Source organism: Talpa europaea, assembly GCF_964194135.1.
Source record: "Talpa europaea genome assembly, chromosome: 3".
NCBI classification, from domain to species: Eukaryota; Metazoa; Chordata; class Mammalia; order Eulipotyphla; family Talpidae; genus Talpa; species Talpa europaea.
Genome location: NC_140069.1, coordinates 148,904,940 through 148,924,297, shown reverse-complemented (window position 1 = coordinate 148,924,297; position 19,358 = coordinate 148,904,940). Strand labels below are relative to the sequence as shown.

Genomic DNA, 19,358 nt, shown 5'->3' with positions numbered 1-19,358 from the left:
GGTAGGCTCTGCTCTGTGGGTGCCTGCGAGGGCACAGTCTCAAGAATCAATGGGTTGGTGGGTGCCAGGCCAGCAGTACTGGCTAGTTTTAACCAGGGAACTTGGGGTCAGTGAGGTCAACAGAGCAAGACCTGTTTGCCTCCAGGCCCAGCATCCCAGGAGCGTGACTGTCGCGACCCAACCCTGTCTGTTTGGTCTTCAGTAGTCAAGGTGCCGGATAAATGCCAGATTCAATTTCACTCACTAATGGGATTATGGTCTGTCTTCCATAGAGGGAAGGAAACAGAGCCGAGTCCTACCAGATCTGCACACGGGTAGACAGAATCTAAGAGACAGCAGCAACCGATAAAGGGCTTTTGAGGAGAAAATACAGATCCAAGAAAACCAGGCCCCTGACCAGAGGAGCCGGCCTTTCCCCAAGCGCGCCTGGCTGGGCACAGTTCTTGCTCAGTCTACAGAAGGGGCTGCTGACTGGCTGCTGAAGGCCGGCACAGCTAAGGGGTCACCCTCTTTCTACTCCGCTGGGGAATACCAAAGGGACCCGATTAGGGTAAGCCCCTCCCTGTCTGGGGTGGGCAGGAGGCCCCGGCACGGGTCACCTGCGCAGCCAGATGAGATGGAGAGACAGGGCCGGCCCCTCCCAGCGGCGCCCACTGCCCGCCGGGCCACTCCGCAGGGCCTCCTGGGGGCCGCGGCTGCCCGCCCTCCCCTCGGGGCCCCGGGAGGCGAGTGGCAGCAGCTGCCGCCGCGCGGCGGCCAGTGGGTGTCCGGCCCGACCAGCGTCCCCGGGGCCAAGCACACCCGCCGAGCGCAGGAGGCGGCGGGGCCGAGGCGGGGCCCAGCGACGGCAAAGCGCGGCCCTGCAAGGGCGCCGGGCGAGCTGGCGGCGCCGCCCCCGCGGAGCACAAGGCGCGGCGCGGGCTGTCGGGGCCGCGGCGCGCGGAGGCTCAGCCCGGGCCCGAGGAAGGCCGGCCGCGCCCGCAGGCGGCACCAGCGCGGCCTCGCCGGGCCCTCGCGGGCGGGGGGCGCCGCGGCGGGGCGGGCGGGCGGGCGGGCGGCGGGGTCGCGCCCGACGCCCTGCGGGAGGCCGGGGGTCGCAGGCCCCGGGGCCGCCCGGTGCTGGCTGCGCGCCGCTGCCACCTCACTGCGCGCCGCTCTTCCGCTTCCGCCGCTGTCAGCTCGTCTCTATGGTGACCGCTTCCGGCCGCCCGGCCCGCCCCTTCCCGGCACCGCGCACGCGCGATGGGGCTGGGGGGGTTGGGGGGGTTGGGGGGGTTGGGGGGGTTGGGGGGGTTGGGGGGGTTGGGGGGGTTGGGGGGCGGGGGGTTGGGGGGCGGGGCGGGCTCGGGGGCCCCGCCCGCGGCCCCGGGTCCCGCGCGCGCCCCAGTTGAAATTTGAGAGAACCCAGAGTGGACCCCAGGGGACCCAAGTCTTCACCCCAACTCCATCTGCTGGGGGGCCCCCCGGCCGACGGCCCCACTGCGCCTCGGCGCAGGCAGTGCTGTCGCCCTAGGCGCGCGCCCGAGCGCCGAGAACTGAGCAGCCGAGGAGGGGCGCGCCTGGGCTGGGCCTAGCCCCGGCGATGGGAGGCGGGCGGCGGGCGAGGACGCGGCGGCGCCCCCGGAGTGGAGGCTCAGGCGGACAGCAGAGCCGGGCAGGGCCCTAGAGGGGCGGGGGCGAGGGCGAAGGCGCCGGGAGGCGCACAGCGGGGAGATTTGAATTAGGTTGGAAACTTGGGGATGCTGAGATCCAAAGGCTCGGTAAGGTACCCCGGACAAGAAGCTGGAGAGGAGTTTCGCAGGCTGAGCGGAGCACAGAAGGCCCTGAAGGAGGAAAAGGCCTGGCCTGGCCTCCATCCAGAGCGGCTAAGCTCGGTGAGAGAGGGAAAAGGCACTCGCCGGGCTTCCGACCACACTGACACTCTCTTACGGGGTCAGATGGCGGAGGGGAGGAGCTAAGGATGCTGGCATCTTACACTTCGCGAGGTGGCATCACACATGAAAGTGTCTGTAGCTTTCAAAAGTCCCACTGAACATGCACGGAGGTGCAAGCACTGGTCATAATCAGCTGACCCTTGAGCCTAGCTCACCTTTATAGATCTAGAAAAGATAATTTTTAAAAAAGCTTTATTTATTTATGCATACAAGAGCTGGGGTACAGGCCAGAGGATTCACCAGAGACAAAATGGGGGACAGAACAGGCAGACTGACTGAAATACACTGCTGAGGGGAGCAGCGGGCTGAGGGGAGAGTCAGGAGAGGTCTGCTGCGTCATGTGGGCTGCAGCCCCCACCCCCACCTCGGATAGAACTCCTGCTGCAGTGATAGCAGACAGCTTTGTAGGTTGCGTCTTAACCCCTTGCGCCACCAGGGAGACCCCTAGAAAACACATAATTTGGCGGGTTTGTGATGTGGCAAATTTCCAAGGAATCATGAAAAATGGAAGATTTAATCCCAGCATCTACTGAGGTACTCCCTCCTTTAGAGAGCTCCATCAAAGGCCAAGGCTGCTCGGAGAGCTCTAGCTGCATTTACAGTCACGTTCAAGGTTGTCCCACATACAGGTATAAGCATCTGATGAATTAGATTTTCTACTCTACCGAAATAACTATCATTTTATTATAAAAGATTTTATTTTGCTGTTAGAGTTAAGACATCCTAATTTTTTGAAATGTGTATGTGTAGCTAGGTTATGTCATTTATGATCTTTATTTTAAAATAGTGGAGGGGGTGTTAGAGAAAATGCTTGGTTATTTAAAATGTGGAAGTGGGGTCTGGCATTCCCTTTTCCTTCTGGTTAAGAAGGGCTCAAACTAACAAAACTGAACTTAGCCAAGTTTCAAGCTCCACAGTCATTTCAGCATGGCCTCTGCCACACAAGCATCTGGCTCCACTGGCAGGCCCTGTTCGCCTAGTGCCAGCATCCTGCACAAGCTCATCCAGGCAGAGAACACTCCACAGCCAAACCTGGCAGGGGAGCAGCTGGAAGGTCGCCCACCCTTGGCTTTGCACTGACACCTATGAAGACCAGCAGTAGAGACCCCCGAGCCATGATGAAACAGCTGAGTGAGGTATCTGAGTTTCCAGTAACTGAGTTGTCTTTTTGTAATTCCTACTCTTGAATCTTTAGACCTCGCTCCAGGAGTTCTCCTGCCGTGGACACCAATCTTTTTCTTTCTCTTGATACAAGAGGATCTGATGGGTGTCTAACTTGGGACAACATGGGGGTCTGACCTGTGAACTGATGTCCTCCCTGGTGGCACAAGAGGTTAAGTCTCAGCACTATCAAGCTAATGGCAGCCACTGCAGCACGAGTTCTATCCCCGGCCAGGGAGATAACCCACAGATCTCTCCTGTCTCCCCACTGCTCCCCTCAGCAGTGTATTTCAGTAAATCTGCCTGTTCTGCTCCCCACTCTGTCTCTGGTGAATCCTCTCACCTCTCCACACCTTCGACCTATACCCCAGCTCTTGTATGCATAAATAAATAAACATTAAAAAAAAAGAAATATAAGACGAACCACAAATGTAATTTTACATTTCCTGGTAGCCACATATTTAAAACAACAAAAAGAAGCAGGTGAAAATGACTTGCCATCAGTGTACCATACTATAAATTTCAGGAGTACAGCTTCACCCCTCAATACATGTAAATACCACACCACACCCACCATCAAAATTCTAGTGCCGCTCACCACTGACACCCTCTACCAGTTCCTTTCCTCCCATCCACCCCACCACTACCCCTCTATAACCACCCAGTTTTGTTAGTCTAAGAGTTGCTTTTGTTGTGTTTTGTTAGTTTGCCATCTTCATATTCCACATAGTGAAACCATCCAGTATGCCTTTCCTTTTGACTTCTGCTTAGCATAATCATGTCAACTTCCATCCATAGTGCCACAAAAGGCAAGATTTTATCTTTCTTATAGCTGAGTAGTATCCCATTGTGTATGTGTACCAACCGTTATGCAGTTATTCATCAATGAGCATCTAGGTTGTTGAAATTAATTTAAACTGCATTATTAAATATATCCAATCAGCATGTAATCAATATTTAAAAGTTGAAATGATTTTTAGATTCCTTTTCCCTTACATGCATGCTTTGAAGCCCACTGCATATTTTGCACATACAGCACATCTCCATTCTGATCAGCCAAGTTTCAAGCTCCACAGCAGCAGATGGTGTGAGAACACAGTTGCAGATCCTTCTAGTTACTAAGTTCTAGGTAATTCCGAATGAGAGATTTCCTTCCTTAGCTCTCCACGTGTTCACATGTTAAATGAAGAGTCCAAATGTTTTTGTTTCCAGCCAGCACTGATCCTCTCTTTAGTCCTTTTCTCCTCTTCTCTCTCTCTCCCCCATCTCTTTGTCTCTCTCTCTTCCATTTTCCTTTCCCCGTTCCCTCTCCCCTCATCCCCAGGCCTGTGCCCTGTAAGAGTTCAAAACCCTGTGTGGGGGGCGGCAGAATGTCTAAGGACCAACACACGGTCTCTAGCCACGCTCGCTGTTTAAAGGGAGACTCTGCCCAGCAACTGCTAATTCATGGGAAATCGTGGCTGTGATTGGTTGTTACACAGGTGGTGTCAGAGAACTAACTGGCTAGCCTTTCTCTTGCTGTCCTGAGCCATTTTACAGAGTTGGAGTTATGGACTAGAATATTCTAGCTTCAAATCCTGGCACAGTCTTCTATCAGCTCTGTGTTTCATAAACAGCTCTGTGCCTTCATTTCCAATCTGGAAAATGGTAATAATACCCACTGCAGTTTGTTTGCGGGGAGGGGGGAGGGCACAGAAGCAATGGCATATAAATAAAAGTCTAATAAATGTTAGTTCTCTGTAACATGCAACCTGTCCATAACCCTGCATTTTAATGAGGCTGGGAAAGGAAGCATATTGCAGACAGTGCTCCCAGGAGGCAAGGAGCTTGGATGAGTGATTTTTATGTGATGCACAACCATATATAACTTCTTTGCATCATAAAAGGCTCTGCAGTTAACTGTTGTCCATATTCCTTTTAACCTAAAGCAATGCTTTTGCTATTATTAGATTCTTAATATTTGTAAATGCATTAAATATTCCAACTAACACATATTTAGGCCACGAATTCTACTAGTAGCAGGAAAGGCAAGAAGGAAGCCTAGCAGAATTCAATTTCCCATTAACAAAAATGGAAGTCTAATCCTCCTAACAGCCATATGAGGTCAGTACTGCCATCTTTCCCATTTTACAGAGGATGATGGATTTTTTTCTGAGGTCACACACTGAATAGCAGAGCTGAAGTCTGAACGAGGGTTGTTTACCCCCCAAATTCATACTCATAGTCATGCTGTGTCAAGGAAGATCCCTCACTTCTGTGGCACTTGTCACCTGAAAGTGATGTTCTGTTTACATGTTAAGTATTGTGACCTTCCTGAGGTCAAGAAAGTCTTGCACGATTGCAACTCTAGCATCTGGCTTTGCTCTGACATATAGTCAGCAGGCACTTAGTTGGTGAAAGGTATTCCAGAAAAAGGTATGTTCAAATGCACAAAGGTGTGAAATAGCATGGCTTATTTGAAATATAAGTAGTTAGGATTGCTAATGGGAGATAAAGTTTCAACAACAGTTAGACAGTTTATCAGATAATCAAAGTGAGGAGTATTTGAACCCAAGAAGCAGTCCAGCAGTTTTGCTTTGCGAGAACTGTTCCAACAAACACTAGTTTGACTTTCCTTTACATCCGTAGGAAGTGAGTCACTGACAGAGGGGCTTCTAGTTGTAAAGATATGCTGATGCTATCAATGCACAGAGGAAAGCCACAGGATTTAACATCAGGCCTTTCTAAAGAGCAGTGTAGGCATGAAAAACCTGGGTCTCCTGGCTCCTAGTGTAACAGGGTGGTCCCAGGAAAGGGGGAGGTTCCAGGTTCCCTGCCCACCCAAGGGAGGGTGGAGCTGAGCAGGGAGAGAAGAAGCTGCAGAGGAGACTGAGGAAGGAAGGAAGCGGGATGGAGCCAGGAGACCTGGAGGAGGAGTATGGAGCCTAGAGACACATGAAGAAACTGCGCTTGTCTTTTGGTCATGGACTGGGTGACACAGATGTGGGTGAGACACAGATGTGGGTGAGATGTGGGTGAGACAATGGCAGCTTTTATCTTGATTTTGATCTTTTCCTTCCGGGTTTGTCTGGTTGTTTCTGACCCTTTTCTGTGGGTCCCCACTGGAAGATGCTTTAGACTTGTGGCAGGCTTTGGGGCCTTGCTCTGGGCCAATCCCATTTGGATGGAGTTTTACCCACAAGGGGACGGGTAACTTTGGGTGCTTGATTTAGAAACTAAATTCTTTGCCTTTCCTGTCTTGTTTCCTAGTTGTATTAAATAAAGTTCCTTCTCATTAAAGTCTCATATGTTTTGTGTTGATGCGGCGGATGGCAGAACCCATTTAAAATAGGTAGGTTTGCGGGGTTTGGGCTGCCCCTCTCCCTGTCCTGTAACACTAGGTCCTCAGTGGGGGTGAAGAGACTGGCATTACCGACAGGGAGTGATTTTGCACGGATGTTTCAGACTGCAAGTCTGTGCAGATGGCCAGAGCAGGGAGGGGTCATCTTCCAGAACATTTTAGAGTATGTTAACGGATTCTACTGGAATCAAGTTGAGAAGGAAAAGTAATTTTACTATGGGGGAAAGAGTGAGCTCATTTTTAAAATCTATCACAGGGCCCACTTTTGGGGCATACCATTCCCTTCCTGCTGTGTCAAGGATGAGGCACCACTAGAGGGACACCTGGAAAAGTAACAGGGACCACAAAAAGCCTGCTTGATATTTGCGGTTACAAAGGTGGGATTTGCAATGTAGGCAATGAGAAGCCTGCGAGATTTCAAACAAAAAAAAAGTCACGGGCAAAGCCACTGACGACAAAGCTAGACTCAGAAAAGGCCTCTAGGGTTTTACTTGTGTGCTCTTCCTACCAAACTTACGTGGCTTCGATGGAGACCTAACAATCGTGCAGTGGGCAGGCTAAGCGGCCAAGGAATCACATCAGCACCGTCTGAGAGTTTGGGTAACACGGGGACCGGCCGCTAAAATCTCGCTTTCATGAAATCTCGCTTTCAAAAATCGAATGCCGTCCTTGGCACAGTCTTTGTAGCGACGCGCCTCTTCCCTGCCGGCTCTCCCCGGCGGCCACGCTCTTCCCCTCCCCTCCCCTCCCCTCCCCATTGTTTCCACCCCTGCCCGCGTGAAGCGCGGTGGGAAGTGTAGTCGCTCGCCCTGCGCACCGAGCCAGTGGGGCTGCCCCATAAACTCGGTACCTGAACAAAAATCAACAGATTTCCCCGAGGAGGGATCAAGTCCGGGAGCCCCGGCCCGCCTATCCGAGGAGCAGCCTGGGACTTGCAGTTTCCAGGGCCCGCAGGGCGGCTGCGGGGAGAAGGCTCCAGGACTCGGATGCCCGAGCCGCGCGCCTTCTGATGACGTCGCGCGGAGCCGCGAGGCTCCTGGGATACGCGGTAGTTCTCGATGCGCGGCCTCGGCTTTGCTGCCGCTACTCGAGGACCACACTTCCCAGGAGCCCGCGCGGCGGCGCCCGGAGAGCCGCGCGAGCCCGTGATTGGCTGGTGAGCCGGCCGCACGCGGAGGAGCCCCAAGACCAGCTCTGTTGCGACAGAGGCCGAGCGGCGAGGCCCAGTGAGTTGGGGGAAGGGGCGCTGGGGGGAGGGAGACGGCCGGTGAGGGGGAGGGAAGGCGAGGCGAAGGAGGAGGGACGGGGTCGGGATGGCGGAGGCTGCGAGGGGCAAGAGAGGGCCCAGGGAGAGACGCTGACGCGCCGGGGTGGGGGAGCCCGGGGGGGCGGCGAGGGAGGAGACCCAGAGGAGAGTGACCCGGGGGAAGACGGGTGCGCCCCGGGGAGAAGCCGGGCCGGCTCGGCAGTGCGGAGGGGCGACCTGGAGGAGGCCCGAGGCAGAAGGCAGGAGCAAGCCCGGGAAAGTGGGGAAAGTGAGGCGGCCGCCTGGAGCGCGGAGCGCCAAGTTGTGGGGTGGCCGGAGACGGGGACCTCTGCCCCGGGGCGGAAGCAGGTCCTTAGCCGGAGACCCCGAAAGGAGGCGCGTTTCCAGAGTGAGGCAGCCCGTGGGGATTGGCGGCCAAAGCCCGGGGAAGAGGTGTTCCTATAAGGAGAGCGTCGGGGACTCAAACTTGGCGGCTGGAGACCCGGACAAAGTTGCGAGTTGACTAGGCAGGGGCGGAGCCGGGTGTCAGGGGCTTGAATGGAAATTCCTGAGAGGGATGGACGGGTTGGACGGGGCCTATCCCGGGCACTGCTGCCGGAAGTTTAGAATTCTGGGGTGTTTGCCTCCCTTCAGGCTCCCTGAAGGAACAGTAACCCACCCCTGTGGTTCATCACCATGCCCTCTGACCTGGCCAAGAAGAAGGCAGCCAAAAAGAAGGAAGCTGCCAAAGCACGGCAGCGACCGAGAAAGGGACATGAAGAAAACGGCGATGCTGTCACAGAACCACAGGTGGCAGAGGAGAAAAATGAGGAAGCCAATGGCAAAGAGACTACAGGTGAATTGAAGGGAGGGGGGACCTCCGGATTGGTTGCTGCCACTTGATGGATGCTCCAGCCAGAAACAGACACTTGACCCTGGGGCCAGTGGAACTTTTCATGATAAACCACACCAGTAGAGTTGGAACTTGTGCCCTCCAGTCCTTGCTCAAGGAAACTGAACATAGGGCTCTCACGGCCCCGGGGCAAACACATATGGGAGCTGTGCTGCGCTGCCGCTCTGCTGACTGGACTCTGAGAAGGCCAGGTCCCTGCCTCTTAGTTCCAGCATCAGCACAAGGGGCGTGTGCAGACTCTTTGCCACCTTGTATCCTTGTCCTCCCTGGGTAATGAGTGTACCAACCAGAGAGAAACTTACGAATTATTTGATGGGTTTTTTCCTGGGGAAGAGGTGCCTTTCTGTTATTTATATTTTGGTTAATATGCTCATTAAACAGCTCCCAAGAGCTAGACACAGTTAGCTCCTCAGACACTCTTAATGCAGCCAGCCCTCCTCAGCATCTCCTCATCTTAGGGTCTAGATGGGGAAACATGGCAGCATGATAAACACTATTCTAGGCCCCGGGTAATCTATCCCCAGCCTTCCCTGCCCTCCAAAAACTCCCTAAATAGACCTGCTCCATCCAGACCACGTTGTCTTTTTAATAGCCACATTTCCATGCTTTTACACTCTTAAGTTTTAATACTGCACATTATGTGCTAACTACATTTGACATTTCTTAAAGGCCCACCTAGCTCCAGCTAGCAAAGCCTTTCCTAGTCAAATATTTCCATTCACTGCTTTACAGTGTTACGGTTTTACATCAATATTTCCATTCCCTATACCCCTATGCTTTCTTACAGTGTTACCATTTTATGTTACATTTTCTGTTACTTTATCTACATTGTTTGATCCTTGAATATAATCTTTTTTGTATGATCAACCTTGCAGACAGATACTAAGTAAATATCTGAAGAGGAAAGGAGAACTAAAACTATAATAAACAGGAATTCAGAAACAATGAATTAAAAATGACTGAGAGGAGAGAAGTGAGTGGTAGGACTTATCTTTAAAATAAGGAATCTAGGAGAAAATGGTACAGAAAAGTCACTTGTGGGGAAGCGTTGTTTCGAGTAGCACTACTTCCGGGTAGGGAAGGGTGGGAAATGAAGAATGGTGGTATAAAGGGCCAGTGAGTGAGGGCTCTGCAGGTAGACAGTTGGGCGGCCTCAGAAACTGTGGTTGAAACGATGGAGATCGTGAGCTCTGCAGTTCCTTTCCGGAATTGGCAAGGCAGATCCTTGGATCATCGTCACTGTTCCCATTACACACTCTTTGTTGACCTTTCCCCCTCGGAAAGTAGGATTTTCCAGGGAACCCAGCTGGACCTCCCTACTTCAGTAATATTTGAGTTTTTTTCATCTCTCCTCCTCAGGGAACTGCTGCTCTGAAATTTGTTTTCTTTCAAACCCTTTCAAAGTACTTGTTATTGCCAAGGACCAGGTCATTCCTGCTTTCGTGATTGGTGGGTCATCGGTCCCCTCCCCCGGGACTGGGCCCCACGCCTCTCTGAGTTTGGGACCGCTGCCACTTGAGGGCGCTGTTCTTTAGGTTGCCTTCGCCACATGGCCTTCCTTAGGTAGTAAGGTGTGGAGGGATCTAGATGGATATGAAAGAGAGTGACCTTTGACCATCAATTCAATCTTCTTTAAAATGTGGGACTCAGGATGGGTACTGGAGTTCAGCTGATCCTCCGGTTTGGGGACTTTTTGTGGCATCTACAGTATTCTGGCAGATGAATGTTATTCCAGAATTTGTTCTCCAGTCGTTTAATGCTGTTCGTTTGTCTTTTTTGGGCCTGTTTCCTCTGATGTTGCAGGCGGGGACAGCGAGGTCTATTTTAAGCTCAGGAGATGACTTAGGTCAAACTGGAAGAGTCAAGAAAGAAGGATTTTCCCTTAATTTTGAACTTACCCTCTGTGAGCAGATGGAGATGTAGACCAGGGATGGAGCTCCAGATCATAAATGTGGCCTTCCAGGCTCGCTGCAGCTGTTCAGCTGTGCCCTTGTAATGGGGAGCACCAACAGATAATACAGAAATGATGGCATGATGAGTGTGCCAGTGAAACTTGATTTACAAAAGCAAGCAGTTGGCCAAATCAGGCCACTCTTAGTAATCCCCCGCCCCAAGCAAAGGATGAATTTCACATTTTCCAAGTGGTTATAAACTCCTGCTTGAGATCATAAGCTTCTCTCTACTCTGTCTTCCCAGAACATAGAACAGGCACAAAGCTGTACCGCAGGAAACCTGTTCACTTAATCACGCAGCAAACAGGCTTTAAATTCCTTCTTTCAGTCAAAACAAAATGCTGGATTTGAAAAGTATCCCTCAGCCCTACCCTAACACACTGCTCCCGAGCTGAGACGGCCTGCCCGCAGACAGCTGTCCAGGCCCTCCAAGATAGCCTTCTTCTGCGCGCACTGAGCCTACCTACAGCCTTCTCCCAACTGCTTTTCTCTTCTGTCCCTAGAAGTGGATTTGCTGACCAAGGAGCTGGAGGACTTTGAGATGAAGAAAGCTGCTGCTCGAGCTGTCACCGGTGTCCTCGCCTCTCACCCCAACAGTACTGACGCCCACATTATCAACCTCTCCCTCACCTTTCACGGGCAAGAGCTGCTCAGTGACACCAAACTGGAATTAAACTCAGGCCGTCGTTATGGCCTCATTGGCTTAAATGGAATCGGTGAGGCCCTTGGCAGCATGGTGGGAGGGAGCTCTCCTTGGCTCATCTGTCACTCAGCGGCCACTGGGGACCCAGTAAGGTGTGTACATTGTGGTGGGCCGCCAGCTGTGCCTGGGAAAAGGCACTGGCCTGTGGTAAGGGCCACGAGAGTGGTCAGGCAGCAGGAGCAGGGGGGATGGCCTGTGAAGCCATCATGAGTAAGCAGGCTTTTCAGAGGAGAGCCGTGGATGAAAGGGAAGTTGGACAGGTGTCCCGACGGTTCCGGGTGGTGTGCAGTGGAGTGCTAGTAGGATTTAAATGGACGAGAGGAAGGAAGGTGCTCAGGAGAAGGGTGAGCTCGTGGCATGGCTGGAGCAGAGGAGACTGTTGAGCGACAGCAGAAGGCACTGAGTGTCCCCTTCCCCCTCTGCCTGCCTCAGGAAAGTCCATGCTGCTGTCTGCCGTCGGGAAGCGCGAGGTGCCCATCCCCGAGCACATTGACATCTACCACCTGACACGGGAGATGCCCCCCAGCGACAAGACGCCGTTGCAGTGTGTGATGGAGGTGGACACGGAGCGGGCCATGCTGGAGAAGGAGGCCGAGCGGCTGGCTCATGAGGATGGTAGGCTGCAGGCCCGGGCGTCAGGGTGGGCTTCCTCACAGGCCAGGCCCAGGGTCTCACAGGCCCTGCACTGCCCACAGCCGAATGCGAGAAGCTCATGGAGCTCTACGAGCGGCTGGAGGAGCTGGATGCCGACAAGGCGGAGATGCGGGCCTCGCGGATCCTACACGGCCTGGGCTTCACGCCTGCCATGCAGCGCAAGAAGCTCAAGGACTTCAGTGGGGGCTGGCGCATGAGGGTTGCCCTGGCCAGGTGAGTCCTTCCCTCCTCCGTCACCTCGGGGGCACCCCAGTCCTCTCAGGATTGGCTGCCCACTGTGGCAGGGCTGTTGAGGACAGGGATCCCTGTGCAGCAAGTGCCAGACAGAACCGGACATTGATGATGTGGCAGGGGTGTGATGTACGGGCTAAAGAGTAAGCGCCTGACTAAAGTGGTTATGGGCGCCTTGTTGCTGCTTCCAGTGCTGGTTTGGGAACCCTGGGACCAGCCCGAGGTGAGGTGGCGGCACAGGTCTGCCCTTCTTGACTCCCTGCCCAGCCCTCTGGGGCTCAGTCCTTCTAATAAAGGCAGAACACAAGACAGACATGGTAGCTGTCCTCCTTCCTCTTGTGACTGGACCCAGTGTGAGCCTCCGCAGACTGTCACCCCCCAGCTACCCCTAGAGAAGCCCCGAGTGTCTGCCCCACCCCTGCTCTCTGCCAGGTGGTGGTGAGGCTGCCTGCGTGGCCTGAACTTGAGAGCAGGGGTCCAGGTGCTGGCACAGTTGCGCTGCCCATTGAGCTGCTCCCAGGGCAGACTCCTTAGCCTTGCCTTCAGATCTGTGCAGTCAGAACGCTGGCGTTTAGTGCCCAGAAATCTTATTTCTAGAAAGCTCTGCAACTGCGGTGACTGCAGGCCCAGAAATCAGTGCTGTCTCCTTGCTTCTTCTGTCTTGAGGTTTTACTTAAGACCATTCTTTGCTCCTTGCCAGAGCCTGGCAGCGCACCAGATACTCTAACACGAGTCCTTTCTGCACAAGCAGTTTGTTTCCTCCAGTTCCTCGTCCATAGCCACCATGTGGGCTCGGTGTAAACCTCCGGCAGCCCCGCGAGCACTGTCACGGCCTTGCCCGACAGCGCCACCCTGCTCTCAGCCTTGCCCTGTTGTCTGCGCTCTTGCCCCGTAGAAGCAGGGGCTTCTGTCCTAGTTCTCCCCTCCCGTCTGAGCTGTCGCCCCTAGCACTGCCTCAGGACTCCAGCCAGGCCTGAGCAGAGGTGCAGGCAGCAGGTGAGGCGGACCTGCGCATGGCTCCGTCACCCTGAGGCGGCGCTGTCTCCCTCCCGCCCTCAGAGCCCTCTTCATCCGTCCCTTCATGCTGCTGCTGGACGAGCCCACCAACCACCTGGACCTGGACGCGTGTGTGTGGCTGGAGGAAGAGCTAAAGACGTAAGGGGCAGGACTGGGGGTGTGGCAGGCCTGAAGGGGGTTGAGCTGAGTCTGAGAGGAGTGGACAGTCTAGAGACCAGAGTGAAGACAGCAAGCAGGGAGCAAGGTGCAGCGGGGAGGCCAGAGTGTGCGGGTACACACCCTCAGGGCCGCGCTTTTCCTTGTTCAGTCTTAGATGGCTGAGCCGTTTTTATTTTTGCTTTCAGCTGTCTTTGATTTTCCCACTTAAAGTCTAACATCTTATGAAAGGCAGTAGTTTTTTACTTTTTCTGTCCATCATGGAGAGGGGGAGCCGTCTAAGCCCGTGGTGCAGTGATGAGGGGAATTAGCCAACCTGGCAATGGCCCTGGGGTTTCAAGCCACTTTCAAAAAAGGCTTGCAGGGGTTGCCTGTGACCTGACAGGCAGTGGTTTTCGCTGGTCTGTCCCAGCTCTCTCCCCCCACGGTTTTAGATAGGCTCGTGGGTGTGCTTTTACACTGTCACGACCGTCTCCATCCCACTGAAAATTAAAACAAGATGGAGGAAGCTCAGACTGTCACCTCCCTTTGGTGCCCTCCAGTGTCTTTAGAGGAGGGTGTGTGGTGGCTCACATGCGGCGGAGAGCTGGGACTGGCCAGCAGCTCTCAAGGGTCTCAGGTGCACGGAGGGGGAAGGGTCAGGCCTTCTGGGCCTGCGTGGTGCACCTGTGGCCTCCATTCTGAGCATGCCCCAATGGGCTCTTTGCCTTTGCAGTTTTAAGCGCATCCTGGTCCTCGTGTCCCATTCCCAGGACTTTCTGAACGGCGTCTGCACCAACATCATTCACATGCACAACAAGAAACTCAAGTACTACACGGTGAGTGCGGCCTGACACGGGGACCTTGGCACTGCAGCTCTCCTTTAAAACAGTCAAGATGTAGCAGACTTTCTGCTTTTGCTATAAAAAGCTGTGGACAAGGCATCCTGTGGCCAGTCTTATTTTAGTTCCAAAGTAATTGCTTTCAGGCCCTGGGCCTCAGATTGGCAGCCTGTGCCCATGATGCATGTTGGCCTTACGGCCAAGGGGTTGCCTTTCCCCGGTGCCCAGGCAGCTCTATCACGCTCCGCCATCTTGAGAAGCTGCTCAGCTCTTCCTCACGACAGCAGCACGGTCCTCCCTGACTGAGGGACGGCAGTCGGGGTCGCCACAGCCATTCGCCGCTTGCCTTTGCACTTTCAGTATTGCAAAAAATACAGCAAATGAGAAAAGGAAGACCTCTCCGTTCACTGTCACGCTCATCGTGGGAGCACGAAGAGTTTCTTACGCAGCTTTCCACAACTTTGCTGTGTCCAGGAGTGTGGCTAACGCTGCCCTCTCCTGCACGTCTCCCTGTAGGGTAATTATGATCAGTATGTGAAGACCCGGTTGGAGCTGGAGGAAAACCAGATGAAGAGGTTTCACTGGGAGCAAGACCAGATTGCACACATGAAGGTGAGCAGCGGAGGAGCCGCAGCCACGCTCTCCAGCAGGGCGTTTCGGGAGTGTGGGGGCACTGGCGGAAGTCAGGAAGACATTGTCACGGTTTGCCTGATGTTTCAGTGAGTTTTTTGGTACCTGTCTCAACCCCAGCCCTTTCCTGGTCTCTTCCAGAACTACATTGCCAGGTTTGGTCACGGCAGTGCCAAGCTGGCCCGACAAGCCCAGAGCAAGGAGAAGACACTCCAGAAAATGATGGCGTCAGGACTGACAGAGAGGGTCGTGAGCGACAAGGTGGGGTCTGGTGGGATGGGGTGAGGGGGCCTGAGGTGGCGAGGGAGGAACCAGCCTGAGAACTAACAATGTCTCCTCTTCCTAGACGCTGTCATTTTATTTCCCACCATGTGGCAAGATCCCTCCTCCTGTCATTATGGTGCAGAATGTCAGCTTCAAGTACACACAGGATGGGGTGAGTGCTTGTGCGCTTGGGAGATGGGGTGCATCATATAAGGTGAGCATCAGCTGGCGGGGAGAGTCTCCTGTTCGAGGAACGCATCTCCCCACACGGCAGTTGGGGCTCCCTCCCAGGGACCCGCAGGGGCCCCTTGTCAATTACTTGGCAGGAGAAGGGCTCCCCGCGTTGGCGCGTGGACGCAGTGGGCGGGCGTCTGCCGTGAGAGCCGCCATCTTCCTCTCACGCCCATCCCTCCAGCGGTGCCCAGGGACCCACCGGGTGACTGGTGCCCCAGCCATCGCTCGCTCTCCCCCCAGCCTTGCATCTACAACAATCTCGAATTTGGTATCGATCTCGACACACGAGTGGCTCTTGTGGGACCCAACGGAGCTGGGAAGTCAACTCTCCTGAAGCTGCTAACTGGAGAGGTAGGGCCAGGTTGGCGGGACACCTCAGAGCAGGGAAAGGATGGTCCGCGGGGGCCCCGAGCACCTGAAGTGATCCAGTTTCTGAGGTGGGGGTGTTGTCACTGGGCAGCATTGGGGTGACCTGAGGTGGCTAAGAAAGGAACTAACCGTGTCTCCTGAGTGGGTGGGGCTGTTTTCTCGAGGGAAGAAGGGGAGTCAGAGAGACAGACAGACAGACGCGCTGTACTGTGTGCTTCAGCGTGTTCAGTCACAGCATTTAGAATACAGGAGCGCCTGCCCTCCCCCCCACTGTATTTTAGACAATGTGTTGTTCCTGCCTCCGACCTGGTTGCCCCTGTGGTGCATCTTGTAGTAGACACTTAGTAGCTACCGAGTAGACTGCATGGGGTTTCTCTGCCTCCCGGCCGTCTGGGGCAGTATTCCTAAGTAGAGACTGGCCAGAGCGGCAGTCCGAGAGGTGGAGGTGTAGTCTGTCGGAAGCTGTGGGTCTGGCTCCCCGTGAACACATGTTTCCCCGCGCTGCCTGTGTCTGCCGCTGACCGGGCTTCCTCTGTGTCTGCTTCCCCCTCTGCTTCCACTCTTCGCTTCCAGCTGCTCCCCACAGACGGGATGATCCGAAAGCACTCGCACGTCAAGATAGGACGTTACCATCAGGTGCAGGCCTGGGGCTGGTGCCGGGGCTGGGAAGTGCCTCTCCTTCTTGCTCCTCCTGGGAATCTGCACGGTGCCTGGGGTAGAGGTGGACAGTCATTGGCAGGGGGACCCAGCGGGCCTCGTGAAGCAGGACCCCAGTCAACACCCTGTTTATCCTGTAGCACCTACAAGAGCAACTGGACCTGGACCTCTCGCCCCTGGAGTACATGATGAAGTGCTACCCAGAGATCAAGGAGAAGGAGGAGATGAGGAAGATCATCGGCCGATACGGCCTCACTGGAAAACAGCAGGTCAGTGTGGAGGCTGTGGGTCAGGGGACACGGTCCTGGCCACCCAGGTTCGGAAGCTATCACCGAAGTCCCCTCCCTCTGATGCCAGCTCCTGAGAAGCCTGCTCCCTGCCTTCGCCCTGGCTGATTACGTGACAGCGCACCTCAGTCTCTTGAGGGCAGGGCAGGGAGAGCAGGCCCACGTGGGCGTGCCCTTGCCCCCGCCAGCAGGTGAGCCGTAGTGCCTGAGAGTGAGGGAACTTGAGACCTAGAAAACAAGCTCCTAGATTCAGATCTGGACCAGGGTCGCCTGGATGGATGCGGGTCGTTACGACCTTTGTGCTGAGAGAGAGAGAGAGCGTGAGCGCGCAGCGCGAGAGAGTGTGTGTGCGCACATGTGCGCTGTCACGTGATAGTGACAAGGGCTGCGGGCTTCCGGGTGTGCCCCTTCCAGGCCTGGGGAGACTGTTGGCTGCTCTCCCATCTTGCTGTGATCTCGGGTCTTTCTGAGCCCCCCTGTTTGTAAGATTGGGGTAAGGCTAATGGAGGCTCCAGGGGAAAAGGGAGAGGTGAGTCGTGGTGAAGGTGACAGCACGTTACAAAATGTCCCGGTTCCACTCAGGTGAGCCCAATCCGGAACCTGTCTGATGGCCAGAAATGCCGAGTGTGCCTGGCCTGGTTGGCCTGGCAGAACCCTCACATGCTCTTCCTGGACGAACCCACCAATCACTTGGACATCGAGACCATCGACGCCCTGGCTGATGCCATCAATGAGTTTGAGGGTGGCATGATGCTGGTCAGCCATGACTTCCGGCTCATTCAGCAGGTGAGGCTCTGACTGGGTGGAGGCAGAGCAGCGGGCTCGCAGCAGGTGGGCTGGGGTCATGGCACGTGGGATTTAGAGAAGGGGCTGAGGGTGCAGATGGGGACAAAGTGCTCTTCACTGCTTCAGTGGTTATTTGGGGATGTGCCCTATTTAGTGCTGTGGCTGAAGTTGGTGGGGAGCTGGGTAGACAACAGGGCACTTCAGCCCAAGATGGCTTTATGCTGGGGAGCATTTGGGTTAGACAGGGCTAAGCAGTCTCTGGTGGAAAAGTGCTCTTGTCCCTCTGAAGCCTTGCAGAGGTGGCCGAGGGTGCAACCTCTGGACACACCCAGGCCTTCTGGAGAGCCGGGAGTCAGGTTGACTCTGCAGCCTCGGAAGGCTCCCTGCCTGCCCGTTACAGTCCCCGTGTAGGGAAGTCTGAGCTGGATATGTTGGGGAGTCCCCTGAGAGCAGCCTTCTGGCTGGGGTGCTGGTCAGCATGGTCACGTCAACATTTGCTTTCTAGGTGGCGCAGGAAATCTGGGTCTGTGAGAAGCAGACAATCACCAAGTGGCCTGGAGACATCCTGGCCTACAAGGAGCACCTCAAGTCCAAGCTGGTGGGCGAGGAGCCTCAGCTCGCCAGGAGGACCCACAACGTGTGAGCCCCTGGCCGGGCCGGCCCCAGGGCCACACTCCTGCATTGCTGCACTACCGCTCCCCAGCCCCTCCCGCCCCCACCTGCCTTAGCTGCACTCTGACCTCTCTCCAGCTGGACAGCACCTGTCCGTCTCCTTCCTTCCAGTTACTCTGGTCCGCGTCTGGACGCGGCCGGCTGTCCCTGCCGGCCCTTGCTGGTTGCCTGACCCTGTTGTACTGTGGCCAGAGGCACCTGAGGGTTTGCTCGCCGAGCCCTGGGTTTGACCTGCAAAGGCGCATAGGATCCTCATTTTTCTGGGTGTTGGTGATGTTGGAGGAGCACCCCCAGCCCGCTGCCCCCACTCCTCTGCTTCTGGTTTGGAGCTCCGGACCAGGGCCTGAGTCCTGGTCGATTTTTAAATAATTATTTAACAGTGTAACTTTTAGACCTGCGCGACGTCTACACAGCGCCCAATAAAGAGAGAAGCCATGGTCCCCACTTCTTCTCCAGCCTCTCCCCTCCCAGTAATGCCGCCTCACTCCCCTCGGCCAGAGCTGGGGCGGGGGTGGAGGGTGGACAAGCACCTCTTCGCCCTTCTGTGAGATCACGCCTTTCTCACACGTGTGGCTCCCAAACCCTGAGGCGCATCGGTCACCCTGAGGACTGGGTCTGTCATGGGTTGCTGGGTCTTGCCTCAGTGTCTGGCCCAGTGGGTCTGGGTGAGAGCAAGACTGGACACGTCTTCCAGGTTCCCTGTAGAGCTCTGCCTCTGGGCTGGCCTGCACTTCAGCGGCCCCCAGAGCACATGTGGGGGGCCCAAGGGGCTCCTGCCACCTGCAGCACCACACCGTGGGGGGCTTATTTAGAACGCAGGTGCCCAGGCTCCAGACTGGCTCCGGGTGGAGGGACGGGAGAGGCGGGAGTGGTCAGGAGCTGCAGGCCGCGGTCCTGGTGGGGTGCAGGGAGTCAGTATTTCACCTGTTCACAGTGTGGTTTTCATTAGCACTGAGTCTAAGTCACCCCCCAGCCCAGAGGTGGCTTCAGGTGCGTCTAGATGCAGCACCCAGGGGCCGCCCTCCCCGTGGGACCTGCTCCACCTGTGCAGCGCCAGCAGCCCTCCTGGGGGGATAGCCCCAGGCCCCCGAGCCGCCAAGGAACGGCAAATCCTGCAGGGGACAGAAGCAGAAGCCAAATCGTGACTGAGGATTAGGAGTCGGGGCAGTTTCTCGGGAGTGGTTGTGCGGAGAGGCGGGCTGGTGCTCTCCGGTGACTGGCGTGCGGGACGCCCGGGCGGAGGGCACGGGCATGGCACACGGAGCAGGGACCTGAGACCCCGAGCGCAGCCCGTTGCCGTCATCTTGGACCCCTGCTGCTCTGTGCCTGAG

General features: G+C 55.4%; 1 protein-coding gene across 1 annotated transcript; it reads left to right on the top strand.

Moving 5' to 3' along the window:
- Positions 1–8,377: 8,377 nt before the first annotated feature.
- On the top strand, positions 8,378–18,111 carry LOC311168056 (ATP-binding cassette sub-family F member 2; the record flags this gene model as incomplete). The annotated part of the gene is made up of 14 exons (XM_084229346.1): positions 8,378–8,537; positions 11,050–11,262; positions 11,682–11,864; positions 11,945–12,116; positions 13,194–13,289; positions 14,023–14,125; positions 14,645–14,740; positions 14,900–15,019; positions 15,105–15,194; positions 15,497–15,607; positions 16,199–16,261; positions 16,423–16,551; positions 17,152–17,355; positions 17,861–18,111. 14 exons carry the CDS (start codon positions 8,378–8,380, stop codon positions 17,996–17,998), a joined length of 1,878 nt encoding a protein of 625 aa, XP_084085472.1. The 3' UTR covers positions 17,999–18,111.
- Between the last annotated feature and the right edge of the window lie 1,247 nt (positions 18,112–19,358).